We start from the raw sequence: 22,699 nt of genomic DNA, 5'->3' as shown, positions 1-22,699 counted from the left end.
CCTGATTCCTCTGACAGCGGCTGATGTCAGACTGGTGAAGGTGTTGACTGGTCCATTTATCTGTCCTTTTGTTATTTCACTTCCTCTGATGTCTTTTACTTTGAAATCAACAAATAATGTGGAAACAGCACAACATGCTATTACTTTATTAGGGATGGATGGATAGACGGATGGATGGACGGACGGACGGACGGACGGACGGACGGACGGACGGACGGACAGACAGACAGATAGATAGATAGATAGATAGATAGATAGATAGATAGATAGATAGATAGATAGATAGATAGATAGATAGATAGATAGATAGATAGATAGATAGATAGATAGATAGATAGATAGATAGATAGATAGATAGATAGATAGAACTTCTGATAAAGAGACTTTGTCACTAAATTGGCATCTTGTAATAAAGTAAAGAACCTTTGTGTTGTTTTGACCAGAATGTGTTTTTTTAAATCCCATATTAAACATGTTTCTAGGATAATGACTTGATTCAGAGTGCTGGGTTTTCTCAAACAGAAAATTCTTTAAATCAGTTTTCATAATGAACTGGGCTTGATGGCTGTTTGTTAACCGGTGTGGTTTTCCGTTGCAGCTGTCGTCCATCTGCCTCAAGGCTTTTGCAGCTGATAAATGATGATTACCGATGCCTTTTTATCACCTCAAACCAGTTTGTCCGAGCTGCTCTGACTTTATGCCATTTTCGTCCACACAGACCATTCTTTGTGAACCTCAGAGACAGTTGTGCTGGGAAAATCTGGCGCCAACGACCGTGCAAAGCTCGCAATCGCTGAAATCCAGTTCCTTCCTTATTCTGAAGCTCGGTCTGCACTTCACCGCATGGCTGGTGATTATATCCTTCATCGTACCTCGTAGCTCTACAAAAACTGTGATGTTGCCAGGCAACTTCTGGGACGCGTGAATGTAGAATGAAACTTGAGATTTAAATCTCTCATTAAGTTCTTTTCTGATTTTAACATCTTTGAGGCACGTTATTGCTTAGCGTGACGTTAGTTAAAATGAAGCCACATCTGCATTGTTGCTCTGTTGCCTGAGAAGATGTTGAAACCTCACTGGAAGGCCAGAGAGGTGAGTGGGGAAGTGTGTTGTTTTTTCGTTCTCAGTGGAAGTTTTTAGAAGAGTACGGCTAACCTGGCAGTTAATTAACAACCTAACTCGTTTTTATTGCTCTGTTAAACCTTTAAACCATGCAACCAAGTAAAGTGAGTTTGAAATCAAGACCGGAGGGATAAAAACGACTCTTATTAAAGTCATTATAATCCTTCCCATAACAGATCAAAGTTAATCTTTTCTGGTTAGAAATGAATCACATCTAAAGTATAATGACTCCTATGGACACCTCATGGTAAAATAAAGAACAGTGTTGTTTTTTTTCTGTTTGTTAGCTTTTGATTTTTTTTTCTTGAATGTTAAAATTAAAATAATTTTGATTGGCGATTGCAATATTTTTTTTGTTGATCGTTTACTTTTTCGTCTGAAATGTCCAGGATACGGGTCTCAAGTGGGAAGCATTTAGGAGATGACAATAATAACACCTGGCAGAGACCTCACATTTTCAAGTCTCCTGTTTGATTCTTGCCAATGATATGTAAGAGTTTTGTTGTCCGTCATTCAGCAGTTCTAACAAGATCCCATGGTCTCGATTGAACTTACAATACTGTTTAAAGTGAAATGTGTATTTGTGTCATCCTGCATGATTCCCTCACAGACACTGGAAACCGAAGACTGAAGTGATGAAGGATTAGCTGTGAGGGGCTTCCCTGCAGTGACCGGGCCTTCTGGTTTTACCAGCACTGTAAGGTGATTACTCTGTCGTTTGCCATCGGTCCACTGGTTAAACACTATGGACACACAAGCTTGGCTGGCCCTTTTCTGTACAATAGGAATGAGAGTTTTTACATGCCTTTCGTTTCCCAGCAGAACGGAGAAAAAAAAATAAAATAAGGAGAGAAAATGATGAAGAAGTTTGGATTTGGGCTTCCTTTACAGCAGCGCCTTCCCTACAGTTCATGGCTGCCTGTGGTGGAAACTGGGGCTACCAAACAGAAGTGGTTGGTAAGGCAGTGAAACGTTCTCATTCATCTCTGTAAATGGAAACGAGCGAAGAAAGTGTGAAGCGCAACATTCCATCACAGAGCAACAACATCTGGTTTGACTTCCGTACAAACACATGCATCACCTGAAACAACCAACGATGCTGGACAGACCAAAAAAAAAAAAAAGAACGAAAAAAACTATTTAAGCATGACTTTATTAAATACTACTAATAATAACAACAAATCAAATGATTTAATTAATTCAATAAGAAAGAAAATGTTTATTCTTGTTAACTGGATAATAACACTTCCTGCTTTAGATGGAAAGAATCTCCTAAGAAAGAAATCTCTTTAGTTTTGGCTATTTTATCTTTTCATTGTTTGGAATTTATTCATTTTATTTCTAAAGTGCAACAGAAGGGATTTTTTTGTATAGATTGAGTTAAACCCTGTGGAGCAGAGCAGACCTTGTTCATATTTTGTTGGGTTGGATCTGTTAGAATCTGGTGGATCTGCCTCTCACAAGATGGCGGCGATACTGACGAATGATTCACACAATGTATGTTAAAATTCAACAACCAACACGTATGAGACTCTTTGCAATTTTTGACTAAATTAAGCATTTTTTATTTTGCATTTTTGCCTTTATATGTCTAATTTGCAATAATACACAAATGTTATAGCAAACATTAAGATAAACTGTATTAGGGCAGTAGCAGTACTAATTATTTTTATTTTGTCATTTACTTAAAAGCAAACAGATCAATGCATTCTTTTCATATAAACACCATGACCCTCTGAAGTAATGTGTTTTACAGAAAGAACTTTGTTCAATTAGATCCACGTAGGTCATTTATTAATTCTCTAAAGGTCTGGCCTTACAAAATTTTGTTTTTGTTTTAGTTTGTGGAGTTTCTCAGTTTTTTTGTGTGTTCTGTTCATGCAATTAGATTTTGTTCAGTGTTGTTATGATTTATAGTTTCTCCGTTATCTCTGTGGTTAGTTTTCCAGTTCCTCTCAGTCCGTTCTCTTCTCTCCCTGCTGCACCTCGTCAGTAATCAACCACCTGCCTCCTGTCAGCAGTCACCTTCCTCTGGATCTCAGCTCCTGGTCGGCTCGCTGCTTGGATCCATGTCCTGGATTTCTCCTGTAGGTTCATTTCTTTTTAATCATTTTCACTTGAAGTTTCATTCTGTGTTTGGAACTTTTGACTAGAGAAATGAAATTTAAAGCAGCACAGATGTCATATTTATGTTGTATGTATTTGAATAATACTGAGGTTTAGTAGTTGAGTTCACAAAGAGAAACACATTAATGTGATTAATTCCACACAGACTCATGCTTTCAGGTCTTTATTGCTGGAAATTATGATTTTCTGCTTCCAGCAAATAAAAACACAACAGTTAACATTAGAATATTACATCCGACCATAAAAAAAAATTTTAAAGGCAGAAATGTGAGCTGAGTGGAGGTTATTTTTGAAAGTTACTTTTAAACTAATAAGGGAGCCTGATTGGAACATATATTCTCAATGACAGAGTACGACTCTGCATGAAATCAAGAGACATTTGATTTTCAGGACATTTCTCACTCATGAAGTCATTTATTGGTTCATTTGTTTAATCAATTATTTGTCCAATTTGAAAAACCTGCCGACAATTAATTATCAAAATAAATAAACGCTAGATTTAAAGCAGTAACTGTTTTCTAGCACAATACATCTGTATTCCACATACATATTCTCCTTTTTAAAAAAACCCAAAATCTCACTGTCTTTCTTTGTAGACTTTATTCTCCGTTTCACGACTGGTTCCTTTATTCATTGCAGTGACATGAGATGAATCCGAGTCCACGTATTTAGCAGTAAGTTAGCTTTTCTCTGGGCGTTTTGGCCCAGCAAAGATGTCTGTGCAATCTCCTGTGAGAGGAAAGAGGCTATTAAGCAGCTCTTCAGGAAAGGAATCAAACTGAGAGCTGCTGAAAGCAGGCAGAAAAACAAATTCACACTGCTGGTGTAAACTGGAGAGTGGGGAGGAGTGTTTGTCTGATGTCTTAAATCGGATTCATTGTAAATATTTGTGCATGTTGAAAGAAAAGAAAACGCCGTTTCTGTTTTAATATACAGACAAAATTGCTGTCTGTGTTCCAACATATGGTTGATATCTAGCCCGGTCAGAAGGCAAACCACAGACCTCAGCATTCAAACAAGATTTCTGCTCATTCTACTGCTAAGAGACGAGACAACCAGAAAATATGGCCGCCAGTAAAGACTGTGAAACATTACACACAGAAGTCCCGTTTAACAGAGAATAAACTTCATCTTGGTGTTGAAGGACAGCAGGTCTACTTTGTTTTTAAAAAGCTTTAATCCCAACAAAATACAGTATTATTTGTTTCTATCTTGAAATAGTTATTTTCATTTCAAATTGTTTAATAAAGATGATTTTTAAGCTGACTTTAACAAGAATAAATGTTTAATGTTTTAAGTCGGATAGAAATATCTTTAAATAGAACAACAAACAAGAATAAGCGATTGTACAGTAAGGGCAAATTTGCTACACGAGAAAAAACTGTGCAGTTGTCAAAACTAGCATATTCTGATTCAAAGGGGCAATTTAGAAAAATGTGCTTTTTTTTTTGGTGATAATTTTGTGATATTCCAAGAATATGGAAAAAACTGAGAAACCGCACCAGGGATGCTGTTGGAGTGGCTAACAAAATGTCACTTTACTGACATCTAGTCAGTAATCTGACATTTGTCAGTAATTGACAAAATGTCAGTGTCCTTTTTTTTTCCTTTAACAAACCTGATTCTGTGACTGCTGCGGTACTAAAATCCACCTTCCAGTGATGCTCCTTGCATTCTGCCAGACTGTAGGGACGTCGCTGTTAGCTGTTTAGCTAGAAACTGATTAGATGCTGGGCAAATAATGCAAATATGTACAGGTTTTATTTGGGAAGACTAAAACTCCTCAGTGTTTATAAAGAACAACAGAACAGTCTTAAATCATAAATGAGCAGGTAGGGAGATTATAGTAACAAAAGTCAGTTGGTAGTTTAAGTTGTTAAGTACTCCTTCTCTACAAATGAATCTAAAAGGAAACATTTTAATACTATAAAATAATGACAATATTGGTTTTTAAAATGAGCATCTCAAAAGATGTTAAATCTGTAAAGGTCTGTGGTGGGAAAAAGTGCAGCGAGTGAAATCCCTTTGATTCACACTGTCAGTCTGCAGCTCATGAAGACGGAGCGGAGGAGCGACTCGCTCCCCTAACATTCCTGCTTCCCTGCTGCCGTTTCTGCTTTTTCCAGAGCAGAAGATCAGCTGACAGTGAGTGAGTGTAAATGGGTTCAAATATGTTAATTATTAATGAGAAAATTACCCCACCATGGTCCGTGTGGGGTTTAGTGTTTGTCTCAATGGCTTTATGGTCAAAACACTTTTCCCTGTGACCTCCCAAAGCAGAACAGATTCAGATCAGACATTTTGGAAGGATGTAGGCAGAAATTAACAGTTTATTGGATATTAAGGATAATTTAGTGACTTTCAATGAGATGGATAAAAGTCTCCTCTTCCTTCTCCAAAGGAATAGGAGACTTTGAAGACTTTGATACTCAAACCTGTGAAAATAAGAATACACACATTTATAAGGATGACCTGAGATTTCCCTTCCATCAAACTTTAATCAGCTAAAAGAAAGAGATTTAAAAAGAATAAACTTGTCTATTTTCTAAACATTTGCATAAACCTGACAACCTTTGAAAGCAAAATTAAAAAAATATTCTGGAACCGGCAACAAGTTCCCTTGTTAAAGCTTTTCATTTAGCAACAAGAGCATTTCTCAATAAGAAAACAAATCAAATTGACCCTGGTGTTTCCCTTTGCCATAGATGTGACGGGATGCAGGGGCCCCGTGTGGCGTTAAGCTTTTCTTCAAAAAGGGGAACACAGGCATGGAAGTGTCTGCTCTGTTCAGATGAGATGAAGTCAGAGTTCCCCAGGAGTCAAACAGTCCAGGTGAGTCTGGTCTGGAAGAAGTTATGAATATTTAATAAAAGCTCACTGTTAATTATGTTGGGTCTGAGTCCAGAATATTTCAAACAAAAATCAGTTTTTTCCTGGCAAAAAAATTAACTTTTATAATTGGATAAAACATAGCAAGAATGTGCAGAAATTGCTTTCTATCTAAATATTACCCACATTCAGGATAACTCTGATGTTGTTTAAAGCTCAGTCAGAGTAATGTGTGTTCATGTCAACATTGTCCTGTTGTCCAGAGCTGAAAGCCTCAGACGATGCTGCAGCATCTCAGTGAGGACAGTCAGGGAATACACATACACGACAGTCACCAAATTCCTATCAGTCAACACACACACACACACACACACGCACACGCACCTTTGATTGCATGAAACTGTTGGATTAAGTCACTTGTTTACCAGAGTCTCATTGATCACTGTAGTCACAGTCATCAGCTTGTTGTTTTTGGTTTGTCTAGATGCTAATGTTTTAAAAATGTTTACGTCCTGCCACAAACTCCAGTATACTTGAATTGAATATCATGTGACAGACCGACACGGCGTGGTGCAGAATGGAAGCAGTGGAAGTGGTTTGCTCTGGATATGAGCCTCGTCTGTGTCGGGACGGAACCAGCTGCAGGCCGTTTGGGTCATGATTCTATTCGCTTCGGACCTTTTAGAGACTGAATTGGTTTTCTAGCTCCGAACCTTCTCAATCAGATCACATGGAGAGTGCTCTTGACATTGACTAGGCCATTCGAGCACATTAATATGCTCTGAGAAGAAGCATTTGATTGTTTCTCTGGCTGTATGTTTATGGTTGTTGTCCTACTCAACCTCATGTGTATTGTAGCCTCTGAAAGGTTTTCTTCAGCTCCAGCCATCTGCGGAGCTGCCCTGTCCCAGAGCATGATGTTGCCACCACCATGTATCACTTTGGAGCCACTGTGTGAAGTGTTGTTAGCTTTTCGCTACGCACAGCATCATGCAAGCTGACCAAAATATGTTTGTTTTTGTTTTGTCCTCACCAGTCAACAGTAGAATCCCTGGATTAGTTGACTTCTGAATTTAATCATTAAAATGAAAACATTAAAGGCTGTGAATATTTTTGCTTTTTCTGTCCATAAGTGGGGGAAAACTGTACCAATAGTTATGTTTTTATTGTTTATAGTCAGTAAAAAGTGTCCTTTTAATGATTCATTGTCAGTTTAAACGTCTTACTGTTATAATCCCCATCTTATTAACAACCACTTGCAGTTCATTAAAAGATTGGCTGCTGTGTCTTGGATCAGGTGTACTCTTCACCTGAAACTGGCCAAACAGTTTGAATTCGTGGGGTTTGCCATTCCTTTGCTATTCAAGACAACAGATTTATTGATCCACAGGATTCTCTTAAGCGCTCTGGTTTGTCCTCTGGGGGTGCAGCTGAAGGCTTGGAATGGAGAAGTAAAGAGGCACTTGATAAATAAAACACCTAGGTCAACAGAGCCATTTCACCCATTAACCTGAAGCAGGTTTGGGCTTTTCTGTCTGCGTGTGGAAGAGAGCAAACCTGTAACTTTGGTAAACACAAAGAGCGCTGTGATTCAGGTGTCAAGGAAGGTTTAAACCGACACGGTTTCTCTCTGAAGAGAAGATTTCATTTTATTTTTTGGGAATATTTATCAAATTCTCCTTCAACTTGTTCACCACGTTTGGTTTTTGCAGAAATTTCAGTCAACAATTTGGGCATAAAAAGCTTGTTAAACTTCTGGTGCCTGCTGGTTGTGCTTCACTGAAACTATATTACGAGTTTGAGGACTGGGGCGAAGCAAAGATTGAGCTGCTTTCGGCTTTGCACATGAGCACATGGTGACCGAAAGGCACCTCCTGACCAAATCCAGTGGAGGTCAGAGGTGGAGGTCAGAGGTCAGTGAGGCGTGGCCTCTGTGCCAGAGACGCCCCCGGGTTTACACAAGTGTAAAAAGAGTCCATTCAGCCGGGCTTCATGGGCAGAGTTTCACAAAGGTCCTCTGTGTGGGGCCTGCACCCCCCCAACGCACACGCACACACACCCACATGCACACGCACGCAACCTTTCCAAGCACCATGTCTACACAGGATACAGACAATGGGGGTGTTTTTGGTGTGTGTGTCAGCAGAGCCACATACATCTTAACCTGAAGCCATTTATAGAAATATGCCTCAGGTTTGCCCAGAGCCTGCAGAAATACTAATGTTATTTTAGAAAATATTTTGTCAAAAATATTGCCATCATCATCCAGAAATGTGTTTTTGTTTTTTTTACTAGTAATAACTACATGAAAACTAAAAACGTCACCCTGGAAAGCTGGGACCAAAACAGGGGGGGGGGAGGATGAGCAAAAAAATTTTGGATCAAACTAAATCCAATCGAACCTGATATTAGTAGAGGAACAGTTTGAAAACAACCACAGAGATCAAATGTTTTTGGACTGATTCAACAGAAAAGAACATTTGTATATATGTCGTTAATACGTTTATTTGGGTGATCATTTTAGTTTTTGAAAAGATAAATGTAAAACTAACGTTTCTGTTTTTTTTGCCATAGTTATTGCTTTTACAGTTTTTAATTTGAATTTAAAATTACATGAATTTTATAGAGAAACAAACAGATTTCTGGTTTTTAAAATTGGAAAAAGGAACCTCTGATAAAGTCGTCATTTGCCTAAAGACTCTGGAGGCTTGAAGAACAGATTGCTCTTTATATTTCAGTCAGCTAAATTTACAATCCATTCTACCTTCTACAATGTAAGATTGAATCTCATGAAACTAATAAAAATAAATTTACTTCCATCCGTTTTGGTTCAAGCTATGACTAAACACTGAAACCAGTGGTCAGAACCAGAACTGGGATCTGTTCCCAGTGATACTCAGTTTCCTGTTAATAAATTTTCAAAGGTCTGAAAAGTTTCTGTAAAATATAATATTTATATAATTATATTTGGGTGTAAATATGACCTAAAACAGAAAGATCAGCATCAGATATTTAATGACATATTCAACATACTCCAGTCATATTTTAGTTGAAGTGTTTGAGAAACTCCTAAAGCGTTCCTGAAATGATTTTAATTACTTTTGTTAACGATAGACGATGAGTTTACTGGAACCAATAGTAACTTCTAATCTATATAAACTCAATGTATAACCCATTTTATAACATATGTGTCTTTACAGTCAAATTGATGGTTTTTAAAATGCCAAATCTGTAGGAGTTCTGACTTCCAGCATCTCTGTGTGGCACTTAGTCCCAAACCTCATTCATCCCAAAAATATGGGTCACACAGATGCCTTTAATTAGAGCTCAATAAGAAAGCTGGGCTTGTTATTTTATTTCTTGATTCTGTAAATGCTGCAGATATTAGAAATATTTTTAAATCCGCAGGCGGTACAGATTTAGATTCACAGCAGCAGAGTGTTTGGTGCATGGAGGCTAAATGTAGCACATGTAACACACTGCAATGGTGTTGCTCTCATGTGCCTTTTTAATATTTCAGGATATGGATGATATTTAATGCATTCGAATGAAAACAGAATGGGTGGCTTCTCAGTCTCATAAATAATAGTATATATTGAATGCAAAAGGGCCACACGTTATGCCGTTTTTAAATCCAACCCCATTTAAAAACTTCCTCTGCATTTAAAGCCTGAAAAATGAATATATATACATATAACATTTATTAAATGAGTCGAGAACAATAACTAGAGTATAAGTTTTTTCATAGAACATTTTATTTTTGAAGAATAAACAGTTGTTTTTATTTATTTAATTTTTTACATTTCAAACTACCTTGTCTGTTATCGGCATAAATCTAATCAATCACTTTAAATAGAGTTTGAAATATATCCATCATATTCCTGGTTTTATTTGGAAGTAAATATAAAACAAAATCAATATAAAACCACTACTTTTACTAAAGTTTCAGAAAAATCTCCACTGTCCAACAGAAATGATTAAATGCAAATTATAAAAGAATAAATATATATTCTTTATACAGAAGTCTTTTAAACAGTTGTTTATTTATTTATTTAATTTTTTATATTTCAAACTACCTTGTCTGTTATCGGCATAAATCTAATCAATCACTTTAAATAGAGTTTGAAATATATCCATCATTTAGGTCTTTGTGTACATGGATGATTTCAGAAACTAATCTTTTCAATGGTGCATTTGAGAACTGTGTTTTTGTGGTTCAAACAATTGTGTAACTAAACATTATTTCAGAAAAAAATTATTCACCCATTCCTTACCTTTTTTTAAATAAGGACCACTCTAAAAAATGATTAAATAAGGAAATTATAAAAAAGAATAAGTGATATATATTGCAAGAATAAATCAGTATGAGAACAAAGTTGAAATAATGTGAGCAAGAACTTTATTCTTGTAGTATTCTAAATTTGTTCTCAAAATATCAGGACTTTATTCTCGTATTATTTTGACTTTATTCTGACATAGGTTTATTGTTTTATCAAAAGTTAATTTATATAATTTTATGACTTCTTGTAGTTATTTGTTTTATTCATTTTTCTTCTTAGTATGACTCTAGTACTCCATCATAATTAAGGAAGAAAAAAAAGTAAAACAAAATACAAAAATTCAGACTAACTTTGCTTGAATAAATGTTTCCGTCTCATATGCTTTCCATCTCCAGAATACGAGCTCTTTTACTCATGAGTTGCATTTTTCCAAGTTTCAAGTCAAAAGAATTGGACAGAAGTTGCGAAGATGTCGCCAGTTTAAATTCAACATGGCTGCCACACGTTTAAATTCAACAAAAGTTTCAGAAATTCTCTGTTTATTTGCACGTTTGATAACTTCTGTCCAATTACATCTTTTATTATTAATATTTAAGTTATTTATTCATTTATTTGATTCCTAATATAAATATTGTTTCAGTCTTCAATGTTCCCATTATTGATTGTCTGATTGTCCCATTTTCTCAGATAGTTAACAGCCTTCTCATAATCTGCTTGATAAGAAAATGCAGTTTTACAAAGTTCTGCCCAGTTGGGCCGCTGGGTGACGTCTCACTCTTCCAGTGTAATTTATTGTTTATCATGACACTTTGCTTGTTGCGCTCTCTGCTAGCAGACCGATTAACTTGATCCCTTTACATTACTAAATGCATCGTTGGAGGGAAGGGCACTGATATTCATTCATGCACCAATTATTTGGCTAATTTGGTTTCAGTGGAATCCCATAAAATAAAGAATTAATGTGTACATCAGATCCTCATCTGCCTGCATAAATAAATGCCAAACAAAGCTCTGAGATCTGAACAGAAACACATGTGTCCCACTGCAGATAAACCAGCCTCCCACACTTAATTGCCCCGTTTCTAACCCAGAACTCCACGCAGGGAGCCCATCTTTGTCTGGCTCGTGGTATTATTTTAAAGTGCAGCGGAGATCTGGTTTTTATAATTTTGCCCTCATCCTCCTCTCCCTCAGTAAAACGGTGGATTATTGCCAGATTAAGGGAGTGCCTTTTTCTTTATCCCCGGGTAAGCCTGCACAGCATGCAGATCCGAGGTAATGAAGCTCTCTGTGATCCATGCCTGGATGAATCTAAAAATTCCCAGAGCACAGCTGTATTTTAAAGGAAATGAGATTTTCCTTGAAAGGCGCCTTCAGACCTGCACTCTCTGTTTCAAACGTTCGATTGGTTATGTCTCGTTTCAAAGGTGTTGAGAAGTGAAAACTCTCGGATCGGTTTCTTTAACCAGACGCAAGAAGATTCAACCTTTACACAAGCTAAAATGTTGCTGCCAGATGGAGAAGAGCTCTTAAGCTCTTAAGAGCAAAATTGTTGATATTGTATTAATCCTTCCTAAAGGTGTAAATAATAATAAAAAGAGTTCCTTGGTTACTTTACATTTTGATTTTCACAATCCAGCTTGTCATCTTCAACTATTTTATTTCAGATAATAGTCACAGGTTTTTACTGTAAGTGAATGAAGCCAAGAAACAAAAATTTACTTGCAACCTCTAAAACGGCTACTATCTGACTGTTTTAATGGTTTAAACCCCAAATAAAGCTTAATAAGTAGTACTATGCACAGAGGAAATTGTCTTAGTTCTACTATTGCTATCTAATCTCTCTGCTCCCTCTTGGTGCTGATCAGCCAATCAGCACCAGTGACTATGAATGGAGTTCCTGGATTGGTTCCAAGCTGCATTTTCTTTTGAATACTTCAGATATGCTGTACTAAAAAAATAAAATAAAATCTACAATTAGGCAAATTTTCCACAAACAATTTGGAGTCGCATTCCACAGCAAACTACACGGGTTTGTGAATCCACAAATCCTGAACCACGAGCAGAGTCTGCCGTAAATGCTGGAATTATTTATTCATTTGTTTATTTTAGTCAAATGTCTAATCTCCAGGAGAAGCCTACAAAATAATGATCGCCCTTTGAGTCTTTGCTGAGTTTCCTCTTAATGTCAGTTTGCTGCAAAGGTTCCTTTGTTGCCAAACCGTCCAAACGCTCTGCCAGCCGCTGACTGATCAGACATACTGAGTGATCCGTTGCAGACGCTGCGTGACCCCAGCCTTCCTTTACAAAATCCACCCAGACTCTGGCTTGTTGCGTTGCTTTTTATCAGCCCCAGTCTGCAGAGGGTTGATGTGAGTCTGAGGCGCGAGGGGGAACTAAACTCTTCAAAACTGGTAAAAAAAAAAATCCCTGACGCCTTGTATTTGGTTTGTCTTTGCTAAAATGTTCTGCTCAGATGGTTTCAGGTTGCTTTATAATTCTGGGTGTTGAGTCTCAACAAAAAGGGTGGAGAAAAAAAATCAACAGATTTAGTACAGTGGTTGGAGGGTTTGATTAAAAACCCAGGAGACTACTTTATCTAATAGGATTTTGGGAACACGGAGATCTTTGCAGAAAACTAAATTATTCACAAATTATAGCCAGAACTTCCTCTTCTGACTGAATGCTGGACACTTTGCGAATTTTGGGAGAAGAGCAGCTCAGAGGGAGCCTTTAAAGGGAGCACAACAAAAGAATTAAAAGAGAGGCAAATTAAACCATAGCTAAAAGGTTTCCTTGAGTCAGCATTAAGGCAGACATTCATCAAGTTTATATCCAGAACAGCTCCGACATGTGCTCTTAGTAAAAAATAAATAAATAAATAAATAAAAATAAAATAAAAATACTCTTACGAGTTTTATTGGACCAAATAATAATGAGGTGTACCATCCGTTGCATCACTGCTCATTTGTCTACAGTAGAAAGAAAATAGTGGAGAGTTAAAGCACTTGGGGGGCCAGTAATGCACTGCAAAAATGATCCACACAAAAACAATTCAATTATCCTTTGGCGATATTTCTATAAAATGGGGGGGAAGCTGATTAATTTGTTAAAACAAGAATTTGCCTTCTAAAGCTGGCAGATGAAGCTGAAACTGTTGACCACTTAGCAGACAGTAGTGGACAACAAACTGGAAGAAAAGGTGAAATTCAGGAGCCACAAATCAAATCTAGGCTGAACCTACTGACTATAGGTTGGACCAAAATAGTCTGGTCCATGAATAAGCCATGGAAAACTATTATAGATAACAATTTTTTAAAATTATTTTTAAACTTTATAACTCAAGTCCTCTTGGATCGGTGCATGCTTTCTATTCTCAAACCCAGTTGGTCGTGGCAGATGGCCGGGTTCTGGTTCTGCTGGAAGTGTCTTCTCCTTAAGGGGAAGTTTTTCTTTCCACTATCACTACATGCAAAGTTCTCGTTTTTGTTGCTAAGAGCAGACTAGAAATATTATAAAATATTCCAAACCATAAAGACAGAAAAGTCGACACTTTTATTAGGGGAAATATTGAGAACTTTCTCTGGACATACAGCAATTTGACATTTTCCACGTTGTTTTTTTCAGATATTGGGTCTTTGATTTGCTGCCGAATGGGTTCATAGAAAATAATTCAGAATAAAATATTTAGTGTTATTTAAGTACAAAATTTAATAAAGAAAACTTATGCTCCCTGACTTCTTTGAAGTAGCTGATTCAGGATTACAGTGCAAAATGTTGGGACTCTGCTGCCAGGGTCTGCGAGCAATTATCCATGTTGCTGGTCCTTCAGGAGTCATAAAGAACCACAGAAAGCGACTGGAGAGCCAAAGATCCCGGTCCTAGAATATACAAAATAACATTAACGCCAAATAAATGTCCACTTGGGTTGGACTTGAGCACATATGTGGTACTATTAAAATAAAAACAACTGCCACATCCATTCAGTTTTTTGATTGTAACCCTCGTCAGTCAGTCTTTTTCTTTTGTTCGTGTACATGAACAGAAGAAGTAAGTTACTGCACACACTTTGACAGTTTGTTTGCAAAGAGGAAACGATGGGGAGGGATTGTGCTTCTTTCAGGAAGAAGGTGAGAAAAAGTACATTTACCTGGTACACCGGATGGATGGATGGATGGTTTAGTCATTGGGATAGATAGGAACTACAAACCACTGACGCACAGAACTACAAATATATTTTCTATTTCCTTTTTTCATAATTATCAACTGGACAATAATTCTACTGTTTTCCAAAGCCTTTTGAGAAAGGTCTTAGTTGCCTTTTTTATTCTTTACATTGTTTTTTCTTATTAATTTTATTGCATTCATTTTTTACATTTTGAAACTTTACTTGCCATCACTGTTATGTATGTTTATTGATCACAAAATTTGAGTGCTTTCAATTGTTCAGTTTGTTTGATAGTAGTGTCTTCGTGCATTTCAAAGGAGAGCTCTTCATCAATCTTTTTCTTCAAATACTTATTGTTATGATTGCTATAGCTACGTTTCTTTCACGCCCCCCTCCCATTTTCAGGTTTTTTTCCCCAAAGGGCCGCAGTCGCCCTGGTTGCGCCCCTGGCTGCATGCAGTACAGCTGTGGGCTACTGTATTTGTGTTCAAACAGCTGGAGAGAGGGCAGTGTCGGTCACCTTTCGTTCCCAACACTGTAAGGCAGCAGCAGCTCGACATGAGACAGCCCCCTAGGTGTCTCACTTTCTCAGCGTTTGGACGGAGCGGAGCGCATGCAGCGCCCGGCCCCGGCTGCCTGCCCGCCTGCCTGCCTGCTGCTTCTGCTCGTCTGGCTGACTGGCTGCGTTGACGTCAGCACCGTGTTGATTTGCTGAGGCGAGAGAAGAAAGGAGTTAGTGCGTGTTGAGAGAGCGGGTACTGCGAACTGCCTTACTATGCTGTAGCCCCAACCCCGTGCACTTCACGGAGTGAAAACGTGCAAGTTAGGTGAGTACCGACCCGGGCTAAACGCAGCTGCGACAAGTGCCAGACCCGCTTCTCTGCATGCGCGTCCCTCTGTGTGTTCCGCGTACTTTCATTCACCATATGGGATGTTTTCATGCGTGTTTTTTTTTTTTTTTTTTTTCCTCCCCTCGCAGCGCCGCTCTCCGCTGCGCCTGTCCTCGCTCAACCTTGCCGCTGAAGTTGCCAGCGGACGCCACTTGGGCTCAGCCAAGTTGGAGAGTTCTGGCTGGGAACAAGTGTGTACCTGCAAGGTGTGGAAGTTTGCATGAAGCCTGTTGTGGAGATGTTAAGGTTGACGTGCGCCCCCCTACCCCCATCCCCTCCACCCGCCCCTCTGCCTCTCTCTGTGTTGTCTGGTTAGTATTCTGGAGATCGCAGTCAGAGGACGTGAGGTCTGGCTGCTTCACCGGGAGCCAGACAGCACATGACGCCGCGCTGCGCGTCACTTTGCTAGGGAGAGGGGGCAAAAATATCTCGCTCCGCTCGTTTTAATTTGAGTCAAAATTACGCAATTTCCAGACAGACGCGCTCTTTTTCCAGTCCCCGCGTCTCCAGGCGCACCAGCCTGGCTCATTTAGCTGAGGTGACATCACGGTGAGGACTGGAGACACCGGTCTTTATTCACAAAACAAACCCAAAAACCCCCACGCAGCTCCTGCTCTGTCGGGCTGTTAATTGATTGGCAGCCAACTGGATGTTTGATTGGTTATCAATAATCGCTGTGAGGTGGGTGAAGAGCGGGCAGGGGGGGGGGGAACTGGTAACAGAAGCGATGGCAAGTTGATTTGTTATCGAATGTGTCTGATCTTTCTCTTCCCCTTTTCACTCCTTCCCTCTTTATCTCCTCGCAGCGGCAGAGATCGTACCTGCCCCCGCTCTCATTCCGCCACCTGCGCGTTGATCAGGCTTGCTCTCAGGTGGACTTCTTCAGGAAAAAAAAAAAACAAACAAAAAAATCACGCCACGGCCAGTCTCCGAGATTGGACCTTTTATTTATTTATTTATTTTTCTCTGCGCTTGTTGTGTGTCAGAGTGGAATATTGAGCGCTGTTTATCCTTGTTGTGGCTGCCTCGTCAAGGCGCGCAATGGCAGACAACCCGTGATCTGATCGATTCTGGTCCTTTTTCTTTTTTCCCTGTGAAGCCTACCTAATATGGTCATTGTCAGCGATCTATACTGTCCTCTGGGGAGACGATCTCCACTGCTTTAATGTATTTAATGTAGTCCCCGCTCCTTTGCATAATGCATAACCTTGTGTATAATTTGTCTGCTACAGCTGGCTCAACACTAACGCCGTCTAGACGCTCCGCAGCCTTCTTCTTTATTAATAGAGACCAGACAAAGTCCCCCAGAACAGAAACGGGAACTTTACATCCCAGCGCAGAGCGCAACAAGCATCGACCATTTACGGGGCCATAAATCGCTCCTATTGGCAAACATGTTATAAAGATAATGTTCGGTTTGAAGCATAATCTCTGTTTACACAGAGAGACGGGGGGCTCCCAGCTAGAGGAATACCTAGCTGTGGTTTCATCATTACCTCCACTCCTAATCGATTTGGGTTAAATCCCCCCCACCCCCAAAAAAGACAACCGGTCCACGCAGTGGTGGGATCATTTTCTGTGATTCAGGGCGCAAACAATAGGTGCCAGCATCATTTAACATCACTGCAGCCTGCTCCACTTTGGGCTTATAGGAGTAGCTGAACAGTTTTGTTTTCAAGAATAAAAATAGGACGTAAATATATGGAGTTTTCAGGTGACAAATGTAACTTTTCTCTTTGTAGTCCTTAGATTGAATGCTGCAGAAAACAAATTCAAATGAGGGAAAGTTTTAAAAAGAGACATGCACCGATCAGACTTTTTTCTATTTCCCGGGAAACACTAGATACAGCTTGAGGAAAGTCTAATTTGTACTTTCGTTAGCTATTTTTAATAAAATGTTTCAACAAGCAGAATGGAAGATTTTGAAACTAGGAAGTTTGAAAAAGGCGAGATGCACTGATGAGACTTTTTCTCTTTGATTTCTGATTGAGGAGAATGATCAATTTAAAAAAAAAAAAGTCTTACTGGTCTAATCTTGTCCTGGCCACGACTATTTTCTTCTCTTAAAATAATAAGACATTAAATGGACACTTGTACTCCAGGTTCATTAATACAGGTAGTAGTTTAGGATCCATTTAAAAAAAAAATAAAATAATTAAAGCATGACTAACCTTGATGTGATCTGAAAAATATACATTTTAAAAAGTGCATCAAAGTTGGCAATGGACAACATGCTGCCTGTTCAGAAACCAAAATCTGTTTCTTTGACCTTTTCTGGATTAAATGCCAGTAAAACAAAGAATTTCCCAAAATTTGAGTGTGGTAATGTATCAGAAAAACAGTTTCCATGTGGATATATGTTTTTGAGTTTGACAATAATCAGAGGAAGTTTTGACTCGAAAAAAAAAAATCTTTTAATTCAAACATCATGCAGCATATTTTTTGCTTTGTGTTTTAACATCATAATCAGTCAAATCTGGTGGGCTGGATCTTGAAGAAAATTTTGTAAACCGCTGTTGGGCAGAGAAAAATCGGATTGGTAGATCTTTTCTAAATGTGTTTTGTGATGGATTTACTTTGTGGGGTTTCTTAGTTCTGTTGCATTTAGTGAATAAGGAAAAAAATCTGACTTTTTCGGTAATTGACCCTCAGACCACTGGTCCGATCTTCGGCCGATTGATTGCGTTTAAGTCTTTTATTTTTCAGTCAGAGCTGTCCTTTCTCATAAGACTCGCCTTCTATGAACTCAGCCAGAAACTAGGTCAGTGGAAGTGGTAGCTGGTAGCTTCTCCTCCTTTTCTTTCATTCATGCATCATCTGTTGTTGCAACAGTGTTTATTTAATTGGACCCGAGAAGCGGCGTGCTGTAACTTCACGTCGGGCGAATCTGAATGCAGAGATGTCCAATTTTTAAAGTGCAACGTAGCCTCAGGGCTGCTAATTGAATCTGGACCTGTCCTCATTATTTAGCGTGGGTCAAACATGCTTTAGAAATAAGGTGGAGCAACATGTTGCCCTGTTAACTTGGATAATGAAATTACCGACGGTCAACAGACATGTTCATTCATTTGAGATTTTAAGCGCCTGAGAGCGGAGAGGAGAGGAGAGCAGAGGAGAGGAGAGGAGAGGGGCGTTAAGTGCAGCAGCGTTGTGTGCCTTCGCCTCATCCTGCTTTCTTTTCCACCCATTCCTGGCCGCTGCTCTCTGCTCCCGTCTGTGATGAGAATACTGAGTAAGATGCTATTTAATTTCAGAAAGGCTGTCGACTGTCGCTGCGAGCCAAGCGGCGGAGTGAAAGCCCCACAATTCACTCTTGTTTAACTGGTGTACATCCCCATCAGATAAGCAAATGAAGACATCTTTTTAGCATAACATATGTCGGACTGATTGGTATGCAGGGGGAGCCTGTCGGACAGCCAGCAAATTGTCTCCTTTTAGAAAATACTGTCAACACCCTGTGCACATTCTCAGAACAATGCCGCTGCACAGATTGTTTACCGTCCCTGCAGGATATTTGCAATCTGAGACTCCAGTGGCCTCACACTTTTCCATTTGCATAATAAATTGAGGTGTGATGTGAATACATACACTGTCACATTAAATGCTTAAAATAACCTTTCTAATGTGGAAGATAGACTTCCACTTGTTGAATTCGAAGCTATTTTTCCTCTTAGATTTCTTCTGCTTCTGATGGAAATTAAAAGCATCCAAACTAACCAAGAACAATCCGAAAAAGCATTCGCACCCTAAACATAGCAACTGGTTGTGTCCTCCTACAACGAAAGTGACTCTTTTCAGATCATTGTCTTGCTGCATAACATTATAGCGAGCTGGAGCTTTAGGCTTTAGCTGGTGGCCAGACAGTCTCCTTCAGGACCTTTTGCTCTTGAACAGAATTCATGTTTCATCAATTACAGCAAATTGTTCTGAGGCTGAAGCAGCAAAGCAGGCTCAGACCAACACACCACCGCTGCTGTGTTTGACAGTCTCCACAGAATATTTGCTCAAAAAAATCCTGGAGTTCAAGATATTTGTTGGTAAATGTGAGACGGGCCTTTGTGTTCTTTTGGGCCAACTGTGGTTCTGGCTTTGCAGCTTTTCAATGGAGGCCCTCTCTCTCACTTCCTATTGTTGAAGTATGATCTCTGACCTTACCTGAGGGAATGAGCCCTGAAGTGCTTTAAATGTTTTTATGATTTATTTGTGACCTCTGGATGAGTCACAAAAAAAACCATAATAATTTTGTTGGGATAATTTTGTCAGTCCAGACTTACTTGAGATGGTTCTCTGGTCTTCCATGTGTTCTCCATTTTTCTGGATAATAGTTTTCACTGAGATTCTCCTCAAAATGTCTTCAGCTCCTTCTCCATCGTCAAGTCTCACTCTGACTAGTTAATGTCAGACTAGTTAATGTCTGACATTAACTCAGACATTAACTAGTCAGAGTTAATGTCTGAACCATTAACTCTGACTAGTTAATGGTTCAGTTCTAGGCACATGCCTAGAACTGAACCAGACTCACCCAACATAGTTCCTCACTACGTGGGCATGAATATCGGCAGGAATGTGGGAGCATGAGCGCACAGGAGCCGTGGTTGTTGTCAGCTTGCACGTGTACCGTTGGGCAGTCAGTATATTGGTTCATTGTGGCTTGCCCCGTCCAGTTGATGTTGCATGTCATCTTGCCCAAGTACCACCTTCGCCCCTCCAGTGACGTAAATCCACGGGCCAATCAACAAATGCAATCTGCTGCCAATCAAATTGCTTACACTAGTCCTGAAAAAGTGGGAGGAACCGCGCAGGATCTGCAAATGAAGACGAATCTGTGTGGGGCTGACTGGGGTAGAACTGGTTAAAGCCATAATTTTATTTTTCATCTGTCCTTGAATTTTTGTAGCTCGGGGTGTGATGCTTAATATTATTTGTTCGAACAATTTTTATTTAATTGTTTCGCTGTATAGGCCTAGAAGTAATGAGGCCTGGCTTTGGCTTTCCAGATACCTTCAGCTTTCCAAAAGTTTGTTTACTTTAATCTATTTGCGTTTTTTTTTTATTAAAAAATGGGCACATCATTTTAAAATGGCTTTTAATGTTAGTTTTTTTTATTCTGAAATGCGTGTCAAAAGAGCAAAAACTAATATTTGTAAGTTCTTTTTCACACCCATTTATTGATTCTATAATTTTTTTTTTGTTGTTTTCTGTGCAGGTTTCAACTTGTTTACAAAGACGGTCAAAAGCTCTCCTGAACGGGGGAAGGCGAGCCTCATGAGTCGGCCTCGAGTATTGCATCGACAAAATGGATTTAAGTAAAATGGGTGTGATTCAGCTCCAGAACCCCAACCATCCCACCGCCCTGCTGCAGAAGGCCAACCAGATGCGCCTGGCCGGGACTCTTTGTGATGTGATCATCATGGTGGACAGCCAAGAGTTTCATGCTCACCGGACTGTGCTAGCCTGCACCAGCAAAATGTTTGAAATCCTCTTCCACCGCAGCAGCCAGCATTACACCCTGGACTTTCTTTCACCAAAGACCTTTCAGCAGATTTTGGAGTATGCTTACACTGCCACGCTCCAGGCCAAGGTGGAGGACTTGGATGATCTTCTGTATGCAGCTGAGATCCTGGAGATTGAGTATTTAGAGGAACAATGCCTAAAGATTCTGGAAACCATCCAGTCCTCGGACGAGAACGACGTGGAGGTCAGCGCTAATGATGGCAGCACAGAGGAGGACGAGGAGCGCAAAGGCCAGAACGGAGCCAAAATCTCCAAAAAACATTCCATGGAGAGCTCCTACCTGTCAGGTACCCAACAGGCTCCCAACATGTCCGGCGTAGTCGACCAGAGTCCCTCCGTCTCCACTTCCTTCAACGTCTCCAACCTGAGTCCCACCAAAGCCGCTGTCGACAGCCTGATGAGCATCGGCCAGTCTTTGCTGCAGCAGGGCTTCGCCGGAGAGCAGCTCATCCACGCTAACTCCCACCACCTGATGTCTGAGATAAAGACCGAAAACATGCAGGTGGACATGGGTGGAAATGGCCACGAGAGCCCTCAGAACATGGAGTCCAGCGCCTCCAGCAACGGAGAGCGAAGCGGTGAAGACAGGAACCGAGACGGCCCCGGAACCCCAACCAGGAGCAGCGTGATCACCAGCGCTCGAGAACTGCACTATGTCCGCGATGACAGCATGGGCGACCACCAGGCCGAAGTCAGTCAGATGGGGCTGGAGGCGATGGCAGGGATGACAGAGAAGCACCTGGCCTCCCTGTACTCCTTACCCGTTAACCACAAAACAGACGCCATGATATCCATGCCGGTGTCCATGGCCTCTGCTCTCCCCATGTCTCCGGCCCTGGCTATGTCTATGGACTTCAGCACCTACGGGGGCCTCCTGCCGCAAAGCTTCATCCAGAGAGAGTTCTTCAGCAAGCTGGGGGAGCTGGCAGTGGGCATGAAACCGGACGGCAGGAACCAGCACGAACGATGCAACGTTTGCGGCGCAGAGCTTCCGGATAACGAAGCTGTGGAGCAGCACAGGTGAGTCACCTCCAGATAGATGAGCCTGAGAAAAATTTTAAAGATTGAGGGAAGAACTTTCTAAAATGAGAACTTGGTTTTCAGACTCTGTCATATTCGTTTAGACTTTGCAATGTGAGTCGTTATGATACGAAGCTACACTTTTGAGAAATCCTAATTCTAAACTTAAAGCCCAGAAAAATCACCAAAGAACCCAGTTTGATAGAGCCACCTGTATACTGATGCAGTCATAGACTTCCTACCAACCTAGTGTATCTCCAGTCCATATAGTGAAAATGAATCACAACTCAACGGTGGTCAAAGGCAACTGACTGCAGTATCTGTTTGTTGATATTTAAATGTGAAAATGGGTGAAACACCATCAGCAGGACCACCAGACAAATTTTCTTCTCTTTCCTGTGAATCACTAAACGGTTATTTACCTTTCCTACCACTCATCCTGAGAACTGATTTACATATCTGTTACATGGAGTCAAACAAGTTCTGGCACCTTTCAACAGGCATTCCAGCCCGACATGACAGGAGTTACCTTCTGCAGTTTATTTACATTGCTTGTTGTGGCTTCAGAATCGGCATGTTTGATGTCACCCCATAGACTTTCTATGGGATTTTTCCTGATTGCTCCCAGTATCATGATGCCTGAGCCACCGTGCTAAACAGTGTTTTATGGTTTAAATTCAGTGTTTGTCGTAATCTGAAACCCAGAAAGTAGAATTTTGCTTTTATCAGTCTATAAGTTGCTTCTCAGT

At 39.9% G+C, this 22,699-nt stretch overlaps 1 protein-coding gene across 6 annotated transcripts in view; it reads left to right on the top strand.

Annotated features, from left to right (window-relative positions):
* The first annotated feature begins 3,082 nt into the window (after nt 1-3,082).
* The window catches only part of zbtb16a (zinc finger and BTB domain containing 16a), a 188,171-nt gene continuing 168,554 nt past the window's right edge, over nt 3,083-22,699 (top strand). Inside the window, exons 1-4 of one of the 6 annotated variants that reach the window (XM_044141311.1) lie at nt 3,083-3,209; nt 5,955-6,081; nt 15,506-15,622; nt 20,623-21,950. In XM_044141311.1, coding sequence (XP_043997246.1) covers nt 20,713-21,950 — 1,238 coding nt within the window. In that variant the 5' untranslated portion in view covers nt 3,083-3,209; nt 5,955-6,081; nt 15,506-15,622; nt 20,623-20,712. Of the gene's footprint in view, nt 3,210-3,845; nt 3,924-5,954; nt 6,082-14,949; nt 15,354-15,505; nt 15,623-20,622; nt 21,951-22,699 lie in introns of those variants that run through there. The other 5 variants (XM_044141308.1, XM_044141307.1, XM_044141309.1 and 2 more) reach the window with 5 other exon arrangements.

This window comes from Gambusia affinis, linkage group LG15 (genome assembly GCF_019740435.1).
Source record: "Gambusia affinis linkage group LG15, SWU_Gaff_1.0, whole genome shotgun sequence".
In the NCBI taxonomy this organism is placed as follows: Eukaryota; Metazoa; Chordata; class Actinopteri; order Cyprinodontiformes; family Poeciliidae; genus Gambusia; species Gambusia affinis.
This window is presented reverse-complemented; position numbering and strand designations above follow the sequence as displayed.